This window comes from Battus philenor, unplaced genomic scaffold (assembly GCF_028537555.1).
Source record: "Battus philenor isolate CCGP_79_NKW_IND1 unplaced genomic scaffold, ilBatPhil1.0.hap1 SCAF_26, whole genome shotgun sequence".
Taxonomy (NCBI): domain Eukaryota; kingdom Metazoa; phylum Arthropoda; class Insecta; order Lepidoptera; family Papilionidae; genus Battus; species Battus philenor.
The window spans coordinates 1,007,530-1,028,519 of record NW_027181689.1 but is presented as its reverse complement, the minus strand read 5'-3'; the positions used below and the strand labels follow the sequence as shown (position 1 = coordinate 1,028,519).

Below are 20,990 nucleotides of genomic sequence, written 5' to 3'. Positions count from 1 at the left end.
ACTTCTTTCATTTCAGGTTCTAGCTGATCACAAGGATGCACTGTTCATCCTAATATCGATATTTATTATTTTCTGCACGACAGCCACTTTATGCCTTGTTTTTGTTCCCAAGGTAAATATAAGGAATTTTTTCTAGAACATTTCTTTATAATATAGCACATTTAAATTATAGACGAAACACTAACAGTTAGTGCAAAAGTGGATATATAGATATACTCCATTGTTAATTGACAACTAATTCTCTTTATATCTACATCATAAATGTCAAAGCGCAGTGAAATTTAGCGCCATTTGTAAAAATTAAAGCATATTTACATTATGACATTACTTTTGCGCCATCTGTTATTAAAAATACAAGTTTTACTAAAATATGTCAGTAATGCAGAGCTCTAAATGCCAATGTAGCTGTAAAAGCAAGTACATCTTCAGAAATAACACAATACATTATTGCTCGATTTTTAATATAAATTGTAAATGTTCTCATTAGAACATTAGTATTTGTTTGTACATATTTATAAAAGATATCAGTGATACTCGTCATTAAAACAAATTAAAATGGGTTAATAAGACACATATTTTATTTATTTATTAAATTAAGTTATGTTATACTTGCAGCAACAAAGCGGACTACAATAATAGAGGTCCTAAGATTTGAAAAAACTTTGTTTTAAAATTTATTTTTATATGTTCAGTATACATTACTTAATAAACAAATTTTAAGGAGAAATTAAAACCAAAACGCATGTTTTTTGTATCAAAATATAATCGAAAATTTTGATAAAAATGGATGTCTGTTTATGATGGTTTTATTATTGCCATCTAACTTTTACAAATACATATTGTTTAATTTATTTGAAAATTCAAAATTCTTATTAAATAGCTACATGAATTTATATGTAGGCACATATAAAATAAATATATAAAAAATATGTACTTAGTAAAGCAAAATAAATATGGTAATTAACATTTTGTATAAGCCAGATATTGTAGCAGGCCAATAGTATATTAGTATATAAGTAAATAATTATATAAATACTACCATTGTATGATGGCATACCCCAGAAATATCTACCTGTTGGCGCTCTTAGTTTGGTATCAGCTGCCATCTTCTGGAAATTTATTTTTGTGTAGTGTCAATCCTATATAATTAATGCACAAAGTGTTGTTTATTTATATAAGAACGTATCCTACTAATCGAATCCGCGACTTTCGATCGCAAATCTCAATTCTCTACCTAAAACATTAATAAATTTTAATAACTCTATCTGTCAATAGATGGCGCTACTTGTGGCATAATATTTATTTACTAAACTGTGATACAGCTGTTGGAATTGAGACGCAACGGGCAGCCTGGGGCGGCTGGCGCTCGTATCCGCGCCACGTTACGTCCAACAACCACACATGAGTGCCGTGACCCAGGACCAGAGCTGGAGCGACGTCTTAAAGAACTTCGCCAGTACAATAATAGATACCGACGCACCCTGCAAGCGAAGGAGAATGAGCTTCAGGTATGTTCATCATCATTCTGTTCATCATTAGCTGGTTAGCTAAGATCGTCACCTTGACGGCTTAAACTACCTAATCGAGGCCTTTCCAAACCTCTATTGCAGCTGTTGGAATTTTTTAATAACTTCAGTGTTCTCGCTGTACGCCAGTCAAAAATGTGATTCAATTTACTAGACAGACTGTGCTTAGTGTAGAGTGAATTTTTGAATAATTAATTTTAATATAATTTCGCATGTTGAGTTTTTTAAAATTATTATTATATCTGTGAGTTTTTTTATAATGTCGATTTTACCGCTCGGTGCCCATTTTGTTTACGACTAGCGCCATCTGTCGTAGCACGCTAAGTAATTTGAATTAGGTGAATAAGCTATATGCTGACAAATGTTGTAAACATATCTGATGTAATAAGGAATAACTTAACCTATTTTTATTTTAGAAAAATTAGTATAATGTAATGATATTCCATACGAACGAAGACACAGGAACAGCTAGTCTTGTAATAAATAAAAGAACTTGTAAAAATCTAATATATAAAATTCTCGTGTCACGGTGTTCGAACTTGAACTCCTCTGAAACGGCTTGACTGATTTTTACCAAATTTAATATGCGTATTCAGTAGGTCTGAGAATCGGCTACTATCTATTTTCTATACCCCTAAGTGATAAAGGTTGTTCACACTAAAAAAAAATTTTATTTTTTTAACGAATTTTTTTGTTTTTATTTTTTTATGATACAGCATACAAGAATACATACAACCATAAATTTTAACCCCTCTACGATCAACACTTATTATTTATTTGTAAGTTAAAATATCATTTTTTTTTGCAAAACAACGTTTGCGGGATCAGCTAGTATATATATATAATTCCTCTGAATTTCATTCACCTGTTCTTCTCATATATGAAATATATTTTATCGTAACAGGTGGTAGATTCGTAAAATCAATAAATAAATTTCAATTTGAAATAATTGTAGAATGTACACCCCAAAGATGGACGACTTCGTTAAGATCATCGCATACCGCTGCATGCAGACCTCTTTTAGCAAAATCTATTGTGACTCTAATCGAATGTGCATGTTCTAGAGCCAAAATGATGTTGTATCAGATGTCACTTGATCACCCCGATTAATCATATGCTGATCAATTTGTTTTGATAACAATTTAAGAAAGAAGACGACGATTTCATAAAATCTATATTGTAATGTCTATAACAATGTTACGTTATCATTAAGAGTGTTTTTAAACGGTTTTATTTAGTTCGACCCGTACGGAATTTATTTGTTTGGGTCAAAATTAGAAATTGAAATTTAAGCACCTTCCCGTTGTCAGATTGATTTGAAATTTGGTACACACATTTAATTTCGATGACAATACAATATAATAAAATCAATAACATTATAAATCTAAGATGTCCGCCGATACAAAATGGCGGATTACATATTTTTCCTTAACCCCCTCAATATGGGTATCAAAGGGCTGCACTAGTAAAACACGATGATTATGTCAAAATTTTAAATTCAAGATGGACGCCGTTCCAATATGGCGGACTGGGTACATATTTTTCCATAACCACCACAATATGTTTATTAAATATATTTATTAAAAGTGCTGTGGTGGCGAAAATACATTGGAAAACCTTGGGAACCTTCCAGATGCTGCTTAGTAAGCTGGGCAGCGACGCCAGCTCAGAGTCTTCGGTGCGCGACGCACGTTCTCCGGTGCCCCAGCGTCCACGCCCGGCTGCCGCTCGGGAGAATTTTAGTCATCCTGGTTTGTTCTACAACTATATTCTGTACATCATTTTTTTTCCGGTGGGGGTAATTTTCCGGTATTCAAGATGCCCTGCCTCTGGGGGGAGGACAGGGGTATGTGGGATTCCTACCCACTAACCCCCCCCCCCGGTGGTCGCCCTCTGCGCTAAACGGGTTATCCTGTACATCCTGTACTATAACACCTTGCAGAAATATTAGAACAAGATCTATATCCTCACTGAAATTAAACATTTATTCGAATTTAAATGTTTCACACATAATCATCATAATGTAAACCTATAGATGTCCAAGGCAAATATGTTAATACTAGAAAATCCGATAAGAAACCAAAAAAGATAAATGTAATAAAAGAGTAAGGTATAGATGATTATGGAGTGAATAAATAGATACAAAGTATAAATAAATATGCTGTGATATAAGAAACAAAGGTAATCAGGAATATAGATGAGGAAAGTAAGGCGATGTGTGAAAGAGAAACGTGAAGTTTTTGTGAAAGATGCGCAGAAAGAGAGAAAGAATTTGTGAGGAACGAAAGATGCAAGTTAGAAAAGTCTGAAAATATATTTATATCTGAAATGTAACGTTCCTGCATATTGTAAAGGACGAGTGAAGAGAATATAGTTAAAGAGAATGATTAAAATATTATTGATAAAACATATCCCAATCCCAACAATAAGATAGACAACGATAGGCACCCAAGCACCTGTCAGGCTTTCATACGGAAAACAGAGTATTGTAAGATAGAGATGGAAGGAAAAAATCACCAGCGGTAACATCGGTTCTCTCATGGAAGATGATGAGACTTGTTGCATCTTCTTGCGATATTATAAAAATGTAATAATACAAAATAAAACATAGGTCGTGTAGGTAGATAATACTGGTAAGAAATGAACTGTGATAATAAAATAAAAAAATTAATTGTAAATAAAAATATATACACCAATACCTCACTTTGCGTCGTGGTTACGTTCCCAAAAAACACGACGCAAATTGAAACGCCGCAAAGTGAATGAGGATTTTCTATAGCAAACCATGAAGAATCAATGAAAAAATAATAAAAAAATAGAATGATCGAAGGTTCCAGGGTCACGAAAATACTACTTTTTAAAAAGAAAATTGAACAAAGTAAACATTTAAAAACAAAAATAATATAACTCTGCCAATAAATTAATTGGAATAATATTTACTTTTTTTGTAACCAGAAACAATACTTAAAAATTTATATAAATTTATTATTCTCTTTTTTTTAAAAAAGCACAACACACTACAAAATTGAAACTGAACTCTTAAATTAGCAAAACAAAGTGAAAATAAAACTGTATTCAAATTGCATTGATTTTTAGTTAGAAATAGAATCCCCGAGTGTTGATGGTATGGCGCAATTAAAAACAAAATTGTTACCATCTTTGAGAAAAAAAGAAAATTTAAAAGAAAAATTTAAGACTCGAACCCAAAACAACGCAACCTCGAAAATCTAACGACGCAGACTCAAGATGCGATCGCAAGGTTCATCGATGTGAATACGGCAACCGTTGCACAGACACTGGTGCACAACCTAAGGATGGCAACGTGGAGTAGGCATGAGGAAGTGGTCGCACAGAGCGTCTTTAAGATAGATAAAGATACATGCAAAAACATGAGACAAAATAAAACGGAAATAATGGTTGCAAATATCAAAGGCACGAACGCTAATCTGTGGAACATGGATCCTTGTAATAATAAAAAAATGTTAAACTATTTTTATCTTCTTTTAAAAACAAATTGCCTATATGAAGCATTAGCAACTGTATTTCAGAGACTTCAGATATTACATCGGTATGCAGTCTCAGTGCCTCAGCTGGGGCAGAGTCCGAGTATCACCAAAGTCAGACGAACCTCGAGAGGTAAGACAGTATAGCAAAAGCAAAAGCAAATAGTATTGTTACAAAACACGGTTTAAATCTCAATCCTCTACCGCTGTACTACCACTGCTGTACAACAAATATTAAGTCCAATTCTTAAATCTAAACTAAGCCTTCGGAAATTAATTCTAGATTTATTTTACAAAAAGACCTTTACGTTTTATCTATAACTAAAAAGCTGGAGATTCCCTGAGTGAAGTTTTTAAATAAATAAGTTTTTAAATAAAAAACCCTCTAAATAATAAACACGGAACCCTAGTAAACGCAAAACACAAAATTTCCGTAAACACGCGTGAACTTAAAGTTATAGATTTTTGTGTACGGCTCTCGGAAATTCTAACCAAACACTATCTCGAACTTACTAGAACCTTCTCCGTAGTATAAATAGGTGTACTCCCCATATCGACAGTTCAATGTTGTTTTTAGAATTATAAGATTAAGATCTACGATCAGTGATATAAAGTGACTATTTGGTAAGTTATTTGGACAGTGATTTCTTGAGCGATTTGGAAGCGTAGTTTGGACTAAGCGAAAGTATACTTTGTGTTAAAGTAGGGTGACCATCTGATTTGTGAATAAAGGACTCCTTCTGTACCAGTGCTGTTTCATTCCGAGTGAGAGGGTTCTGACTCGGAGTGAAACACCACAATGTGGGTACATTACGTAACATTATTATGAGCGGAAATTATCGCCTTACTTTAAAAGACTAAGCTTTAAAAGACATAGACATCCTTAGAGTAGCTAAACACGAATAAATATTTTTTTTATAAAATTTTCTAGAATTACTCATTATATAGGACGCTGCAAGGCTGCACCTTCTTAGCTTACGTTCATTTATGGAAAGTCATGTATTACTGTGATATCAATATATAGATATAATAAAAATAGAATAATATATAAAAATTGGTGTATTTTATACAAAGAATAAAAATAATTATCAAAATAAGAAAATGCTACTTGTTGCAACAGCTCCTGATAGATAACAGATTGTTTGTATTTCGGACAACAGAGACAACGCTCTACGAAGACAAAATTAGCCGAATGTCTCTTTCCAAAGGTCGAAGTGCAATATTTATCGCCGGGTACTGTAGAGTAATATTTTTTAACCTTATTAAAAACTTTTATGCCCCCATAAGTAATATATATATATTTTTTATTAAAGCGAAAGGGTTAAACTCGTGTTGAGTTTTGAATTGCTCCCTTTAACAATCAAATTTCCGCCCCCTCGGGCGTGGGTCCAACATTGGGAAACAGTGGTGTACACAGATAACTAATCCAAATATAAACAAATCTTACATTAAATACATCCTTTATTTAGTAGTACTGCTTTCAACTACTACATGGTAAATTCTTATAGTCAACATTTTCAATAAAAATGTTTTAATTCCCCAGGCTGAAACCATCTGCCCCACCAGAGCCGGTGAAAGAAGTGACCATCAAGGAACCGAAGAAGGAGCAAACGAAGAATGTTTCATTCAAGAATCACCTTGACTACACCAGCCCACCTTCATCTAAAGCCGTTCCTGAGAAAGACCAGCTGGCGAAACTGCCTTACGGCTGGTCCACAGAGGTATGAATTAAATCAAAAATATTTTTATTCAGGTAGTTACCCGCGATTTTTGAATCGTCGATTATTTTAACCTGTGGAGATTGTAGAGTGCTCCCATAAATAATAATAATATTCGCACTGACTTTCTTGTCATTCTTCTTACTCATAACTTTAAATGACATTTGTGGGGTTGCCCACGTATGGGATATCAGGGACGGTACGCTTATTGAGCATACAGTAGTCTCCGCACGGCTTCCAGCCGTTGTTCTTCTTTAGCACCAGATCAAGTGGTGAAGACCAGGAACTTTCAGAAGGTATTGCTGTACCGTCGCGTAACATATCCTCAAGCTGTTGTTTAGCAATCTTCATTTAGTCCGATGCTAATCTTCGAGGCATGCAGTTAATTGGAGGTCACACTGATTTTCTTATGTCATTCTTCTTAATCATAATTTTAAATGACATTTGTGGGGTTCCCCACATATGGGATATCGGTCAGGGACGGTACGCTTATTCAGCGGTAGTACCCGCACGGCCACCAGTCGTTGTCCTTCTTCGGCACCAGATGAAGTGGTGAAGATCAGAAACTTTCAGAAGGTCTTGCTGTTCCGTCGCGAAACATGTCCTCAAGCTGTTGTTTAGCAATCTTCATTTTGTCAGGATCTAATCTTCGAGGCATGCAGTTGATTGGAGGTCCGGGCGTTGTGCGAATATGATGCACTTGGAGTGACTAGTTTTATTTCGTATTCCAGATGGTCGGATAATTTCTGGGTATCTTTGAATGTCGTAGTAGCTGGATTCGCCCAATAATGTCTTGATTGATGATATCATAGACGTAATGGCTAACGTTGCTGAAACGAACAGCGAGGTGATGTCATCCAGTAAGTCCAAAAGTCTACGCTGATAATAGGTTTAGTGACATTTGCCACTATGAATTGCCACCGGAATTCGCGACGTTATCCAAAATCAAGTTGTAGATGTACGAAACCATTAGTGTCGATGATTGAACTGTTTGCTGCGTAAAGTTGGTAGTTGGTTTTGACTCGGCGTTCGTGTAGAGCTGAATTGGGGAAGGTCGTTTCCAGTGGCGACTCTGAGGCGGACGATGGTTCGACGTGGTCTCGAAATCGTGATAGCACCACGAGGGTTCCGGGGGTAGCGTATCCACGCATACCCCGGGACGGGCTATCGAAAAATAGCACGGCGCGAGGGAAGACCGCGTGGCGATCCTTGACCGGAAGATACCGCGGTGCCCCGTTTAGCGCAGAGGGCGACCACCGGGGGGGGGGGGTTTAGTGGGTAGGAATCCCACATACCCCTGTCCTCCCCCCAGGGGCAGGGCATCTTGAATACCGGAAGATTTCCCCCACCGAAAAAAAAAAAAAGTTCGCATCCAGTATCGACCAGAAACTGCGTTTCCGTTCAGCGATCAATGACGAACAGGTGACCGGAGCTTTTTGAGTGACAATCGTTAGTCGCCATTAGCAACTGCTGTTCGCATTTCCCGAACTTGCACAAAAATCACATGGTTTTACGCATTTATGGGATTTCGCCCCAAACTTAGAGTGATACCAGCAGGTGGGGTATTTGTGGTAGCTGGAATCTGATCTGATTTGGATACGACAACGCCCGCGGTAGTGTTTATATGAACTTTGCTTCGAACTGTCTCTTGCTTGACGTCCACCGGTCTGCGCGTGCGCCTGTCGTGTGAGTTCTCCGATTTTGTTTCGTTTCATCCATTTTATCACTTCTGGGTGTGCTCGCTACTTGGGAGATGCTTGGTACAAGCTCGTTTACTCCGTCTGCAAGTTCAGCTAGCGAATCCAATGACGGTTGTGCCTGAGATGCGATGAGGGTTTGTATATTTGTTGGAAGGCGGCTAGTCTAAATAATTTTAAAGAAGTTTTCAGGGACGTCAGGTCCCGCGAGCTGATTTAGGTGTCTTAATTGAGAAGGTTTCCTATCTCCCAATTCTTCTTCCATGAATAACTGTTTTACTTCTTTTTCGCGTGAGACACACAATCGCCTTATAAGTTCTTTCTTTAATGTTAAAGTCTTCCTGGATCTTGAAGAGCAACCTACCATCGTTTCTTTAAATATAGTAGATTAGTAAATTTAATAATATTTATTTTTCCTTGTTTATCTGCAATCAGTGTCAGACTATTTAAAACAGATTTGTTCCTTTTCTTGTCTCGTTTAACACGCTCTTTAACTGGGAAATACCTTCATCACCACCTGTCTCCAAGTTTTGCTATGTCCTTGCGTTTCTGTCGTTTAGAGTAAAATTATAATTCAAAATATCTTTATTCGAGTTGATATATACATTCACTTTTTAATCTTTAATTATTATATCAAAATATAGTATAGTTAGTTCGTGTATAAGCTATCATTGGTTCTCCGCGAAGAAGTGCCGGATTCAATAACAATTTATTATGTAATTTGTACTACAACATTGTAATATCAAATTTTGTCGAAAATTTGTCAAAAAACCTTCTTAAATATATAACTTACACTTATATCTTTTACAGGAACCAGAACCACCGAAACCAATAGCGAAACCAGTGGAACCGGTTAAAGCTGAAACGAAAACCGTACCAGCTTTGAAACCGTCGGACACGCCCACAGCGAAATCCGTACCGGCTAAAATACAAGAACCGCTCTACACCAAAGCTGCAACTCCTAAAATTCTAAAGGTAATTTTTAAAAAAAATATTATTTTATCAAACGGTTTTATTTAGTTCGACCCGTACGGAATTTGTTTATTTATTTATTTGGGTCAAAATTAGAAATTGAAATTTAAGCACCTTCCCGTTGTCAGATTGATCTGTAATTTGGTACACACATTTAATTTAGATGACAATACAATATAATAAAATCAATAACATTATAAATCTAAGATGGCCGCCGATACAAAATGGCGGATTACATATTTTTCCTTAACCCCCTCAATATGGGTATCAAATGAAAGGGCTACACTAGTAAAATACGATGATTATGTCAAAATTTAAAATTCAAGATGGACGCCGTTCCAACATGGCGGACTAGGTACATATTTTTCCACAACCATCACAATATAGGTATCAAAAAACCGTTTTACTTAAAAGTTTTTTAAATGTTTTTATTTTTAAACTCATTTTAAAAATGTAACAATTATGATGACATGAGCGTATTTCAAATATGTTCAGTTAATGATTATGGTATAAATATATCAAATTTATTATTGCAAATTAAACTTTATTTATATATAAAATTTTAAATTATTTGTTTATGATATTATAATGCATCATCAACCGCAGCGTATGATGTCACCAATGTGATCGACAGATCATTCATTCGGCTTATATGATAATGATTACAATTATGGTCATGGGACAAGACCCCAACCTTTTTCAATTCTTTTAAATCAACGAGTCAATTTAAATTTTTTATCTTTTTTGGCAAGTCGCACATTACGTAACACTTATCAATAATTTACAAAACTTTATATATAATAAACATTAAAATAACTAAATATACAAATTGCAATGCGAAATAAAAATAAACAAGATAAAAAAGAAAAAATAATACCTGAATTTTTTATGAGAAATTTGATATAGTTTTTTTTGATACAAATGTATATATAATACTGTTATGTACTGTGGGTTCTGACTCAGAATTAAACTCCACTGGTTCACAAGGAGTCCTTTATTCACAAATCAGATGGTCACCCTACTTCAACACAAAGTATACTTTCACTTAGTCCGAACTTCGCTTCCAAATCGCTCAAAAAATCACTGTCCAAATAACTTACCAAATAGTTTTATATCACTGATCGTAGATCTTAATCTAATAACTCGAAAAACAACACTGAACTGTCGACATGGGTAGTGACCTATTTATACTACGGAGAAGGTTCTAGTAAGTTCGAGATAGTACTCGGTTAGAATTACAAACAAAATTCTATAAATAGCTTAAAGGTCACGCGTGTTTACGACTTCCTTTATATCTCTTTGTATTATTTCGACGTGTGGTCAGTTGTGTTGTGACAATTGGTTTAATGGTTAAGAGGTTTATAAAACTCAATCTCGTGTTACTATAGTAAAAGAGCCGGTAGGTGGTGGTGTTCTGCAGGTATATAGATGCAGTATTTTGATGCTCTTCAAGAGGAAGCTTCATTTTTCATTTTCTATCATCAACAACTACGCTACCAAGAGGTAGCGTAGTTGTTGATGATAGAAAATGATGCACGGTTTCTAATAGTCTAAAATATCTAATAGAATCAGGTGTTACCTCGCGGAAGTCCATCCTAACTAAGAAAGGAACTAATATATTGCTACTTCCGCTAAGCAGCTGTCAATACTCGGTGTTTGGCACTGGTCGGTGTCACGTCTCCTAAGGACGCCCCGTGGAGGGGTGAAACACGTATAGAGTAAATGAACAGTGGTAGTTGTGTTTCGCATTGTTTGCCGCACGCGCATTTATCAGCGGGCTGGCGGGCGGTGCACTTCAATGCACGACTACTGCTGCATAGCGGAAGTAGCTATATATTAGTCTCTTTCTTACTATTAATTTCTTTACAATTTATAAAGGCTTCAGTTGAATATCACTGAAAATGAGGTCTTTTCCCAACCTGCGTTTTTGTAACTAAGCCTTGTTACTATATATATATATAGATATATATACACCAATACCTCGCTTTGCGTCGTTTCGTCGACTCTGGAACCTATCTTCGATCATAATTCACTTTCACGTTTTTTTCGAACGTAACCACGACGCAAAGTGAGTGAATATATATATATATATATATATATATGTATGTATATATATATATATATATATATATATATATATTTATATATATAATGTTATGTTATTCAGACACCGGAAGCCCAGAAGAAAGTAACTAAAACAGCAGATCAGGGTCAAAAGTCGACGCCATCGCGGGAGGTCAAGACCCGTCACCGAAGGATGTCCAGTGCCAATCCAGCAATGCTTGCTGATCTGATGCACGTGCCGGTGGATCGAGATGATGGGGAAGTTCCCGTCATAGAGAGGAAAGCAGTTGGTTGGTCAAACTATATTTTTATATAATCAAGTGTATAATATCATAGCCCAAAGAAAGTGTCGTCGGTCAACTTAGTCGGAGGCCTATCCACGCTGCAAAAGTACAACCTGCATAAAGTTAAAATGGCTAAAAGCATAATTTTAAACATATAATGTACAATATACATACTTCTACTTTCGCATCTGTGTTGTCACCTATAAGATTTACCGCCCATTTGTAGCATCTTAAATTTACCATGAACCATCCCAATTCTTCTTCTTCTTTTTCTTCCTTCCCTTTTACTTTTATTTGGGGTCGGGTCTCCTTATCAATTTGCGCCAGGCCACTCTATCCTGGATTGTTCCTCCATCAAGTTGAAGGGTTTCCAGTTCCTTTCCGATATTAGACCACCACGTAGCTTTTGGACGCCCTCTTCCTCTTGGGAATTCTGGGAGGCTTAAGGCAGTTTTTACCACGTGGTCATCTGGTTTTCGTTGAATGTGGCCATACCATCGTAATCTTTTTTCCTGTAATTTGCTAGGGATCGGAGTTACCTTAAACGAACCTCTGAAATATTCGTTCCGTATTCTGTCCATTCTAGTGACGCCACCCGACCATCTAAGCATCTTCATGTTATTGACATGCAGTGTTTGCTCGTGTCTCTGACTTACAGTCCAGCATTCCGAGCCGTAGAGCATAGCTAGTCTGACAACTGCTTTGTAGACTTTACCCTTGGTCTTAATGGGTCTAAATGAACCATCCCAATTACGTAATATTTGTTATATAGAATACAATGTACAACTTTAATTAAATTGTATCACATGTAATGTTTATTGGAATGATTAACAAATATAAGCGCTTTACCTGATAAGACTCAATAATATTTAATGGAATCAGGCGTTACCTTGCGAAAATCCATCCTAAGTAAGAAAAGGACCAATATTTAGCCACTTCCGCACATGTAGTGGTAGTCGTGCAATAAAGTGCACCGCCCGCCAGCCCGCTGATAAATGCATACGAAACAATGCGAATTACACAACTGCCACCGTTAAATCACGCAACACGTGTTTCACCCCTTCACGGGGCATTTTCAGGAGTTATATTACACCGATTAATGCTAAACACAGAGTTTGTGTACAGAGTCTGTCCACTGCATGTGCGAAAGTGGCTAAATATTGGTCATTTTCTTACTTAAAGACTCAATAAGGTACCAATTCCACAGGTCAAGATAATCAACTACCAACACCACCAAAACCTAAGCAAGAACCAGAAGACATTCTTGACATAGACCATGACTTCTCATCCATGGAAAGAAGGAAATCATGTAAGTATAGTTTGCAAGTAAAACTTCTTCAAATACATCCGAATCAAAGATGGAACTTTACAAAAGAGATTTCCATTTATATATACTCATCATAATATCTCTACAACTAAAAGGTCTATAATTATAAAATTTTGTACAAATATTCTTTTTACTAATTAAAGATCAGCTAAGAAAGTATTTAACTAAATTTCATCTGCAAGATTGTACAAGGGTTTATTAAAAATGTGTTTTGAAACATTAGCCCTCACAAGTATAAGACTTGGACGTAATATTTTTTTTATTTATTATAAATTACCAAGTATTGATTTCATAATCACATATGAAAGACTGCGTGAGTCACGTAAAGCAAGGAATAGCTTGTATCTAGTATGAATCCTAGGTCAAATCTTTTTTATAGGTTACACTGTACCACTCAGACTTTTGGGATGGTATCCTGTGAAACTGTTATAATTCTAAGAATATTTTTATAGAAGAATCAACAAATTGATTCTAATCGACAGGGGACTTCTCTTTTGCCTCTATTTAGGGAGGGTCAGACTCTTTTTATTGTGTTTAATAATTTTCTAACATTCCTATTTTTATTTTACTTTCTCTCCTTACATTCTTCACGATATGTTTTATTTTTCATTTATTTTTCGTCACCAATATCTTACACCTTCCTGGATTACTCGTCTCCTTATACACACCACCTGTCTTCCTTGTCTTCTTCTTCTAAAATACTACAGTTAATTAATTCTTTATTTCACAGTACAGTTTTATCAATTGTATGTTTTTCCTCCTTCATCTTTTTAGTTTCTAGTTCTTTAAAATAATGTTTACCTTCTAAAATACAATCTTGCTCGAGCCTTTTTAATTTGTTTTATTTTAATTAATGACTTTTTTAATTGCTTCACTGTTGTGCTTCAGGAACGAAAGGCAACGCTTTTCGTTGCCCATCCAGGAGGCATTATATCAAGCCTCTGTATTTTTTTCAATCTCTATTTCCAGTTCCGTTTTTTCCCTCAAAAATGCGAGACAACATCTGCATAATAAAAAATGTAAACTAATTCACAGGTCAAAGAAGAGATTCAGAAAGAAGAAAGAAGGAAAGTTTTATTGTGGTCCAGAGCGACTTGTGGGACACGAATACATTCCAGTATACAAATCAGAAATCACCGCCAGGTACACTTTTGAAGTATTAAACCAGAGCTCCTCAAACTTTTTTGTGTCGTAGACCCCTTGCCATGTTTTTCCGTGTTGGTAGGCCCCCTACTTACCTGATATTGATTTCCTGTAAATTTCTAACTGTAGTGAAGCTAAAAACTTAAAGTAAAAACACATGTTACTTTATACATTAATTAATTTAATTTAAATTAAAACTATTCAAAATAAAATTTTGTATCTGTTACGTAAAATATACGTAACATATTAATAATTTTTTACTTCATAGGTACTTTTATAAATAATGTAAATCTTTTGATATTATAAGATAGTATGATGTAAGTAAATAGGTACTATCAGTGTATGTGTTGAGATCCACTATCGTGGACCCCCATTTTTTATTTCATGGACCCCCAAAATTTTTTTTCGCTGACGAAGACCCTTTGCAGGTTGTCATAGACCCCTAGGGGTCGATATAGACCACTTTGGAAATCACTGTATTAAACGCTCTTTGTAAAGGATGTTTTATTATAGATATACATTAACTGTTATAAAAGTTTTGCGTATATGACCATTAAACCTATCTAGAGGGCAAGTTATGATGTAATACTTCTTTCAGCTCACTCTCATACTCCTATGCAGAGGAGTGTTTCGGAGAAGAGTCGACAGCAGTCTCCTTCTCCACACCATCACAGGTTTGGAGTTTCTTCTTATTTCAAGATTATTTAATTAATTGTAATACGATTTTTTTTTTACAAATTCTTGAAATGAAATAATTTAATGTTCTTTATATATATATATATATATATATATGTATATATAATGTGATTGTCGTTTCAGCCCATATACGCCCACTGAAAGGCATAGATTAATTAAAAAAATATTTAATAGAATCAGGCGTTATCTTGCGGAAGCCCATCCTAAGTAAGAAAAGTACCAATATTTAGCCACTTCCGCACATGCAATGGTAGTCGTGCAACAAAGTGCACCGCCCGCCATCCGATAAATGCGCATGCGGCAAACAATTCGAATTACACAACTACCACTGTTAAATCACTCAACACGTGTTTCACCTCTACACGGGGCATCTTCAGGAGTTATGTTACACCGATTAGTGCCAAACACAGAGAGACTCTGCTGAAGTGTCTAAATATTGGATCTTTTCTTAGTTAAAAAATATCTTTGTGGGGATATACCATAATCGCCACTCTTGGCAGGCGAGCTGGCGATCGCAGTGTAGTATTATAGTACGCAAGAGATGATACAACCCATCCTCTGTAAAAAATTTTTATGAGTAGCGCAGCTCTAGATAATTATTGCACAAAGTGTGAGTTATTCAAGATTGTATCCATGGATTTGAACTCGCGACCTACGATTGCAAATCACAGTCGTCTACCGCTGGGCTATTGAATAATAAAATCATCAGCGAAGCGTGGCTTTAAAAGTACGCACATGATGCACGTACCGGAGCCTGGCAACCGAGGTAGTGCGACATGATGCGGGAATTCCCCGAGTTATCGGTTGGGCGACGTTATTTAAATATGGAATGCGAGTGACAATATCTTTATTCAAGTAGACATATACATGCGTTTTTGTATCAACTTTTTTTTAGCATTATATGCTAAGAGCCGAGCAGAAACTTAACAGTTGATTTTTTAAATAAAATGTAATTTTTTTTTCATGTATATATTATAATATCAATCATGAAAATGAGACAGCAAACCAAGTTCCACATATTTCGATCAACTAAATACTTTTATTTCCATGTCACAAAGTTAGTTACCGTACTCCTCCGAAACGGCTTGACCGATTTTTACCAAATTTTATATGCGTATTCAGTAGGTCTGAGAATCGGTTAATATCTATTTTCCATACCCCTAAGTGATAAGGGTTGATCACCCTTAAATTTTTTTTCCTAATTTTTTTGACGAAATTTTTTGTTTTTATTTTTTTATGATACAGCATATAAAAATACATGCAACTCTAAATTTTCACCCCTCTACGAGCAACCCATATTTTTTATTTGTTAATTAAAAACTTTAATTTTTTTTGCAAAATCGTTTGCGTGATCATCTAGTAAAATATTTTATATTTAATGATATACCTTTAATTTTGGATATAAAATAAGATATATTTAATGATATACTTTTAATTTTAGATACAAAACTAAATATTTTTTATTAATTATCAGTCTAATAAATATATTATAACTTCCAGGGAAACCGACACGAGGGGCATAGAAAGGAGAGCATCTAATTCTTCTATCAACCATAGTAAGAATATTTGAAACATGTACTTTGTTAATGTTAATTCTAGTCATAGAACACGTTTGAACTTTGCAGAATTTTCTAGACGTTTCAATGACTTTTTATATGAATCACCAGATCTGGCCTCCCACCACTTCCCCCACAATTGTAATAGAACTGAATGGACACAACCATCACCATGTCCAACGATAAACTCCCACTCCAATCGCCATCATCAATGTGTGTTAAACCATCACCACAATGGACCTGATGCTGTACATTAATTATATGAAAAATAATTTGTTTTGTAAATTATAATTGTCGTTAATTTGAACTGATGGAGCAGTGGTACAGTGGTAGACGGCTGACTTATGATCGCATTTAACGGGTTCAATTCCCGGGATAGTATTATATATAATTCACACTGTGCATTAATTATAAATGATTTCCTCTGCTCACAAACAAGTTTTTAGAAGATGGACAGTATTTTCTGCGTAATATACCACACTACGATCAACAATCTGCTTGAAAAGCGTAGTGATTATAGTATATCACATAGGTATATTCAGCGGAGGCCTATGACCATGGTTTAAAAAAATTGAACGTATGTTGATACTGGTGCTTTTGCTATAAGCAGATAATTTCTTTAAGGTTTTAAAAGAAGCTCCTTTGATAGTCCACGCTCTTAGAATTTATGTTTTCTTTTAACAGATGCTTCAGCTAGTATATTATATAGTATACTAGCTGATCCCGCAAACGTTGTTTTGCAAAAAAAAATATTTTTAATTTTTAATTTAAAAATAAAGGTTGATTGTAGAGGGGTGAAAATTTAGGGTTGTATGTATTTTTGTATGTTGTATCATAAAAAAAATAAAAACAAAAAATTTCGTCAAAAAAATAAAAAATTAATTTTAAGGGTGAACAACCCTTATCACTTAGGGGTATGAAAAATAGATAGTAGCCGATTCTCAACCTACTAAATACGCATATAAAATTTGGTAAAAATCGGTCAAGCCGTTACAGAGGAGTTCAAGTTCGAACACCGTGACATGAGAATTTTATATATTAGATTACAGTATATATTTAAAAAATCAGTGTTTTTCTTTTGAAAACATGGATATTATAGTAATTTATCCCCATTTACAAAAGATCACAGTTGTTTTCTTTTAAAAGCAGAGATGTCACAGTACGGTTTTTTACAACTTGAGCTCTAATTTTATCTTTTTTATATACATTTAGGAAACATATATACAGCATATAAGCATGTATACAGTATTGTAATAAATATAAAAAAAAATTAATAAATGACAACATATATAGTTTTCAATTTATTAAAAACAGTGTTTAGTTCACACCAATAGATGGCGCTGACACGTTTTTTAAAGTACAGCACCCAGCGATAAATATTGCACATCGACCTTTGGAAGAGACAATCGGCTAATTTCGGCTTCGTAGAGCACTATCTCTGTCCCACACTACCTATGTTACGTTTTGACAGTCGTTGTATTTCGTGCGACAGAGATAACGCTCTACTAAGCCGAAATTAGCCGAGTGTCTCTTTTCAAAGGTCGATGTGCAATATTTGATTTGTTTTGGTTGAAAAATTATTAATATTTTGTTAAAGCGGGAGTAGTTCGTGATGGAACGCCTGAAGGTTACCGAGAATCAGAGACGCTGAGGATGTCGGATCGATTATCAAAGGTAATTTAAATATTTACGATTTTTTAATATTAAAAATTCATTCTCGTGTTCATATATAGTAATGGCTTCTATTCTATATACAATTGTTTCTGCTTATGTCATATTTAGTATCAACAATACGAAATGGTGTGTTATAAGAGTGGACACTCAGTCTACACGATTCAAATGAAGATTTATTCGTCAAGCGACAACTGAGACTGGAGTCGCTCGACGAATGAAACAGGAGGTATATGGAAGGAACGACGGCTTTAGTGACGAGGATATTTTTCCCGGACGCCATTTCAGCCTACCGCGCGCTCCGCAGTATCGAGGTGGACGCGGTCTCGGCCCAGATCTTCACGGGGCACGGGGGGTTCTCTGAGTAACTCCACAGGTTCAAGCTCAAGGAGGACCCCTCGTGCTTTTGTGATCCGGGCGTGGACCAGACCGTGATCTACTTTGTAGCCCAGTGTCCCGCATTCGGGGGACTCCGGTTCGACTTCGAGTGCTGGTCTGGTGTGAAAATCTGGGAGGAATCAATAGCCTCCCTGATAAGAAAAGAAAAAACTAAAGAAGAGTTCCTCCTACTCAGTAAAATAATAAATATAGTAATAGATAGAAATAAAAGCTAATAAAAATGTAAACAACAAAAATCAAAAAAAAATAAATAAACGTAAAACCAAGTGATATTGTAATAATCCTATATAGAAATAAAGTAACAAAAATGTAAAAGAGTAATGAGGAATGTATGAAAGGCGTTACATAGCGAAAGGGAAAGACAGAAGAATTGTGGCAAGAATGAAAAGAACGAAAGATCATACAATGTATGTGAAAAAATTAAATAATGTTGAATAGTCACTGTCTCACACAAGATAGGGGGTACGAGAGGCTCCCAATAGCGAGGGCCATTAAAAAAAATGAAGATTTAAATGAAGTCGCTGAAGTCATAAACGCTTATTGTCACAGTAGCGCCCTCACTAAATTCAGACGAGATGTTTTTTCTGTAATTATAGAAAAGGTTAATGGAAGTCCTTTCACAGCGCCGAGGGTCTGAGTTCCCGCAGCCGGTGAGCACGCCACCACAACAAGTGCAGTCTAAGAGGAGACAGTCTGCAGCATATGTGAGTAGAAATTGCAACTAACCAATATCATTACAAAAGCAAAAGTTTAAAATTAATATATGGTACATTCTATCCAAAAATAAATGGTTTCAGATATAATAAATCATATAAATGTCAAATTCCAATTAAAATATATAAAAACTAATTATTGTTTACTATCTGTTATTGCAGAATTTGTACTGCAAGAAATCATTGGCCTATCGCATTACAATTGAAAAAATATATATTAATTTATCTTATTTTAAAGTGATGACTTTATACAGGTTGTTTAAAAATTGTTGTAAAAGCTCTAAAATATTTTGCTGTCAGATAATCTATAAACCGATCATCCTGTATAATGTTACATATGATATAGTTCGAGTTATACCTTCAAATTCTTGTATGTACTTAAAAATTCATAAGTAACAAATCAATATTAATAGTAAATTTACGTTTTTAACAGATGAGGTCTTATCAAGAAGAAAGGACGGAAAAGCCTGAAGCAACACCACGAAGACATGACGATATTCCAAGGAAACATACTCCTGAACCGAAGTCAGAGCCGTACAAACCAGACCCTGATACAATCAGAGTGTCCAGGGGTCAGGAGTCTCCAGCGAAGAGGTTGAAGCAGGAAGCTGAACCATTGAAGAGGGCAAAGGGGGTCGGGGATTCACCGAAGCTAACGCAAGCGACCCATCAGACGAGACCAAACCATCACAAGAGCAGTCCGAATGTGGCTTCAAGGCATAAAATGGGTAAGACCAATGACTATTATAATTCTATCAAATGCGCGACGTTCAAATTAAACCGCCACTTTAAATATACGCCATCTACCGGCTTGTGGTCGCAACTATTATATATTCAATGTTTAATCTGTAATAACAATCGAAACTGTTAATTGAAATCCAAAAAACTTTTGTTATTTTATTTGCTATAAAACTGTTTACTTTGTTAGTTGAATTGTATTTAAATCAGAGATTATAAAGAGACAAAAACATGCAGAACTAGTAATTTAATTTCAGTGCCATCTATTATTAAAGAACTTAAAAACTTACTACTATTTACAACGGCAACAATACAACTTTGAAATTGAACGCCTTCAGTAATTTACCGTCGTCATAGCATTTGGACAGAATTTGAGAAGGAAACAGATTTAATATGGTTCTCAACTACCTGCTAAATGCGTGTACAGTTTTCAAATTAATATATGCACGTTATAGAAGTATAATTATCAAAATATCGAATAAAAATATTGATGTTAATGTGTGTGCATACAATATACGTAATACTGAAAATTATTTTTCTAATATAGTGAAACCTATTATTCTCAGAGTCAAATGGAAAGAAGGAAGAACGGAAATCAGCAACGTACGGAAGGAGCGATTCAAAACGTCAGGAATCTGTGGAACAACGCAAAATGTACACGGCGAGCTCTGAATCAGAACTATTTGAATGCGCCATCTTGCCGATATTCCATAAACTACTCACGGAAAGGCACAAGAGCCAACCGCACGGCCTAAACATGACATATGGCGTCAGCTGTCCAAACATTTCCATCAAATGTGACATAGTTGAGTACTTATAAATATTTATTATCTATCATTTACAAAAAATTAAAACTAAAATCAATGTGAAAATTAAATCTTAATAATATATACAAACAACAGATAATTAATGTAATTGTAACATTTTTTAATATAATTAGCATAGATAAAAAATTTACAAAGCAAATCTCTTGCTGTTTAAAT

At 35.1% G+C, this 20,990-nt stretch overlaps 1 protein-coding gene across 1 annotated transcript in view; it reads left to right on the top strand.

Moving 5' to 3' along the window:
* GABA-B-R2 (gamma-aminobutyric acid type B receptor subunit 2) overlaps positions 1 to 20,827 on the top strand; it is a 49,153-nt gene extending 28,326 nt beyond the window's left edge. Inside the window, exons 17-31 of the mRNA XM_068768640.1 lie at positions 17 to 112; positions 1,323 to 1,508; positions 3,160 to 3,277; positions 5,075 to 5,162; positions 6,573 to 6,750; positions 9,255 to 9,419; positions 11,584 to 11,770; positions 12,972 to 13,073; positions 14,127 to 14,234; positions 14,833 to 14,908; positions 16,431 to 16,486; positions 18,084 to 18,160; positions 19,180 to 19,260; positions 19,703 to 19,997; positions 20,574 to 20,827. Coding sequence (XP_068624741.1) covers positions 17 to 112; positions 1,323 to 1,508; positions 3,160 to 3,277; positions 5,075 to 5,162; positions 6,573 to 6,750; positions 9,255 to 9,419; positions 11,584 to 11,770; positions 12,972 to 13,073; positions 14,127 to 14,234; positions 14,833 to 14,908; positions 16,431 to 16,486; positions 18,084 to 18,160; positions 19,180 to 19,260; positions 19,703 to 19,997; positions 20,574 to 20,827 — 2,067 coding nt within the window. The remainder of the gene's footprint in view (positions 1 to 16; positions 113 to 1,322; positions 1,509 to 3,159; positions 3,278 to 5,074; positions 5,163 to 6,572; positions 6,751 to 9,254; positions 9,420 to 11,583; positions 11,771 to 12,971; positions 13,074 to 14,126; positions 14,235 to 14,832; positions 14,909 to 16,430; positions 16,487 to 18,083; positions 18,161 to 19,179; positions 19,261 to 19,702; positions 19,998 to 20,573) is intronic.
* Positions 20,828 to 20,990: the final 163 nt, after the last annotated feature.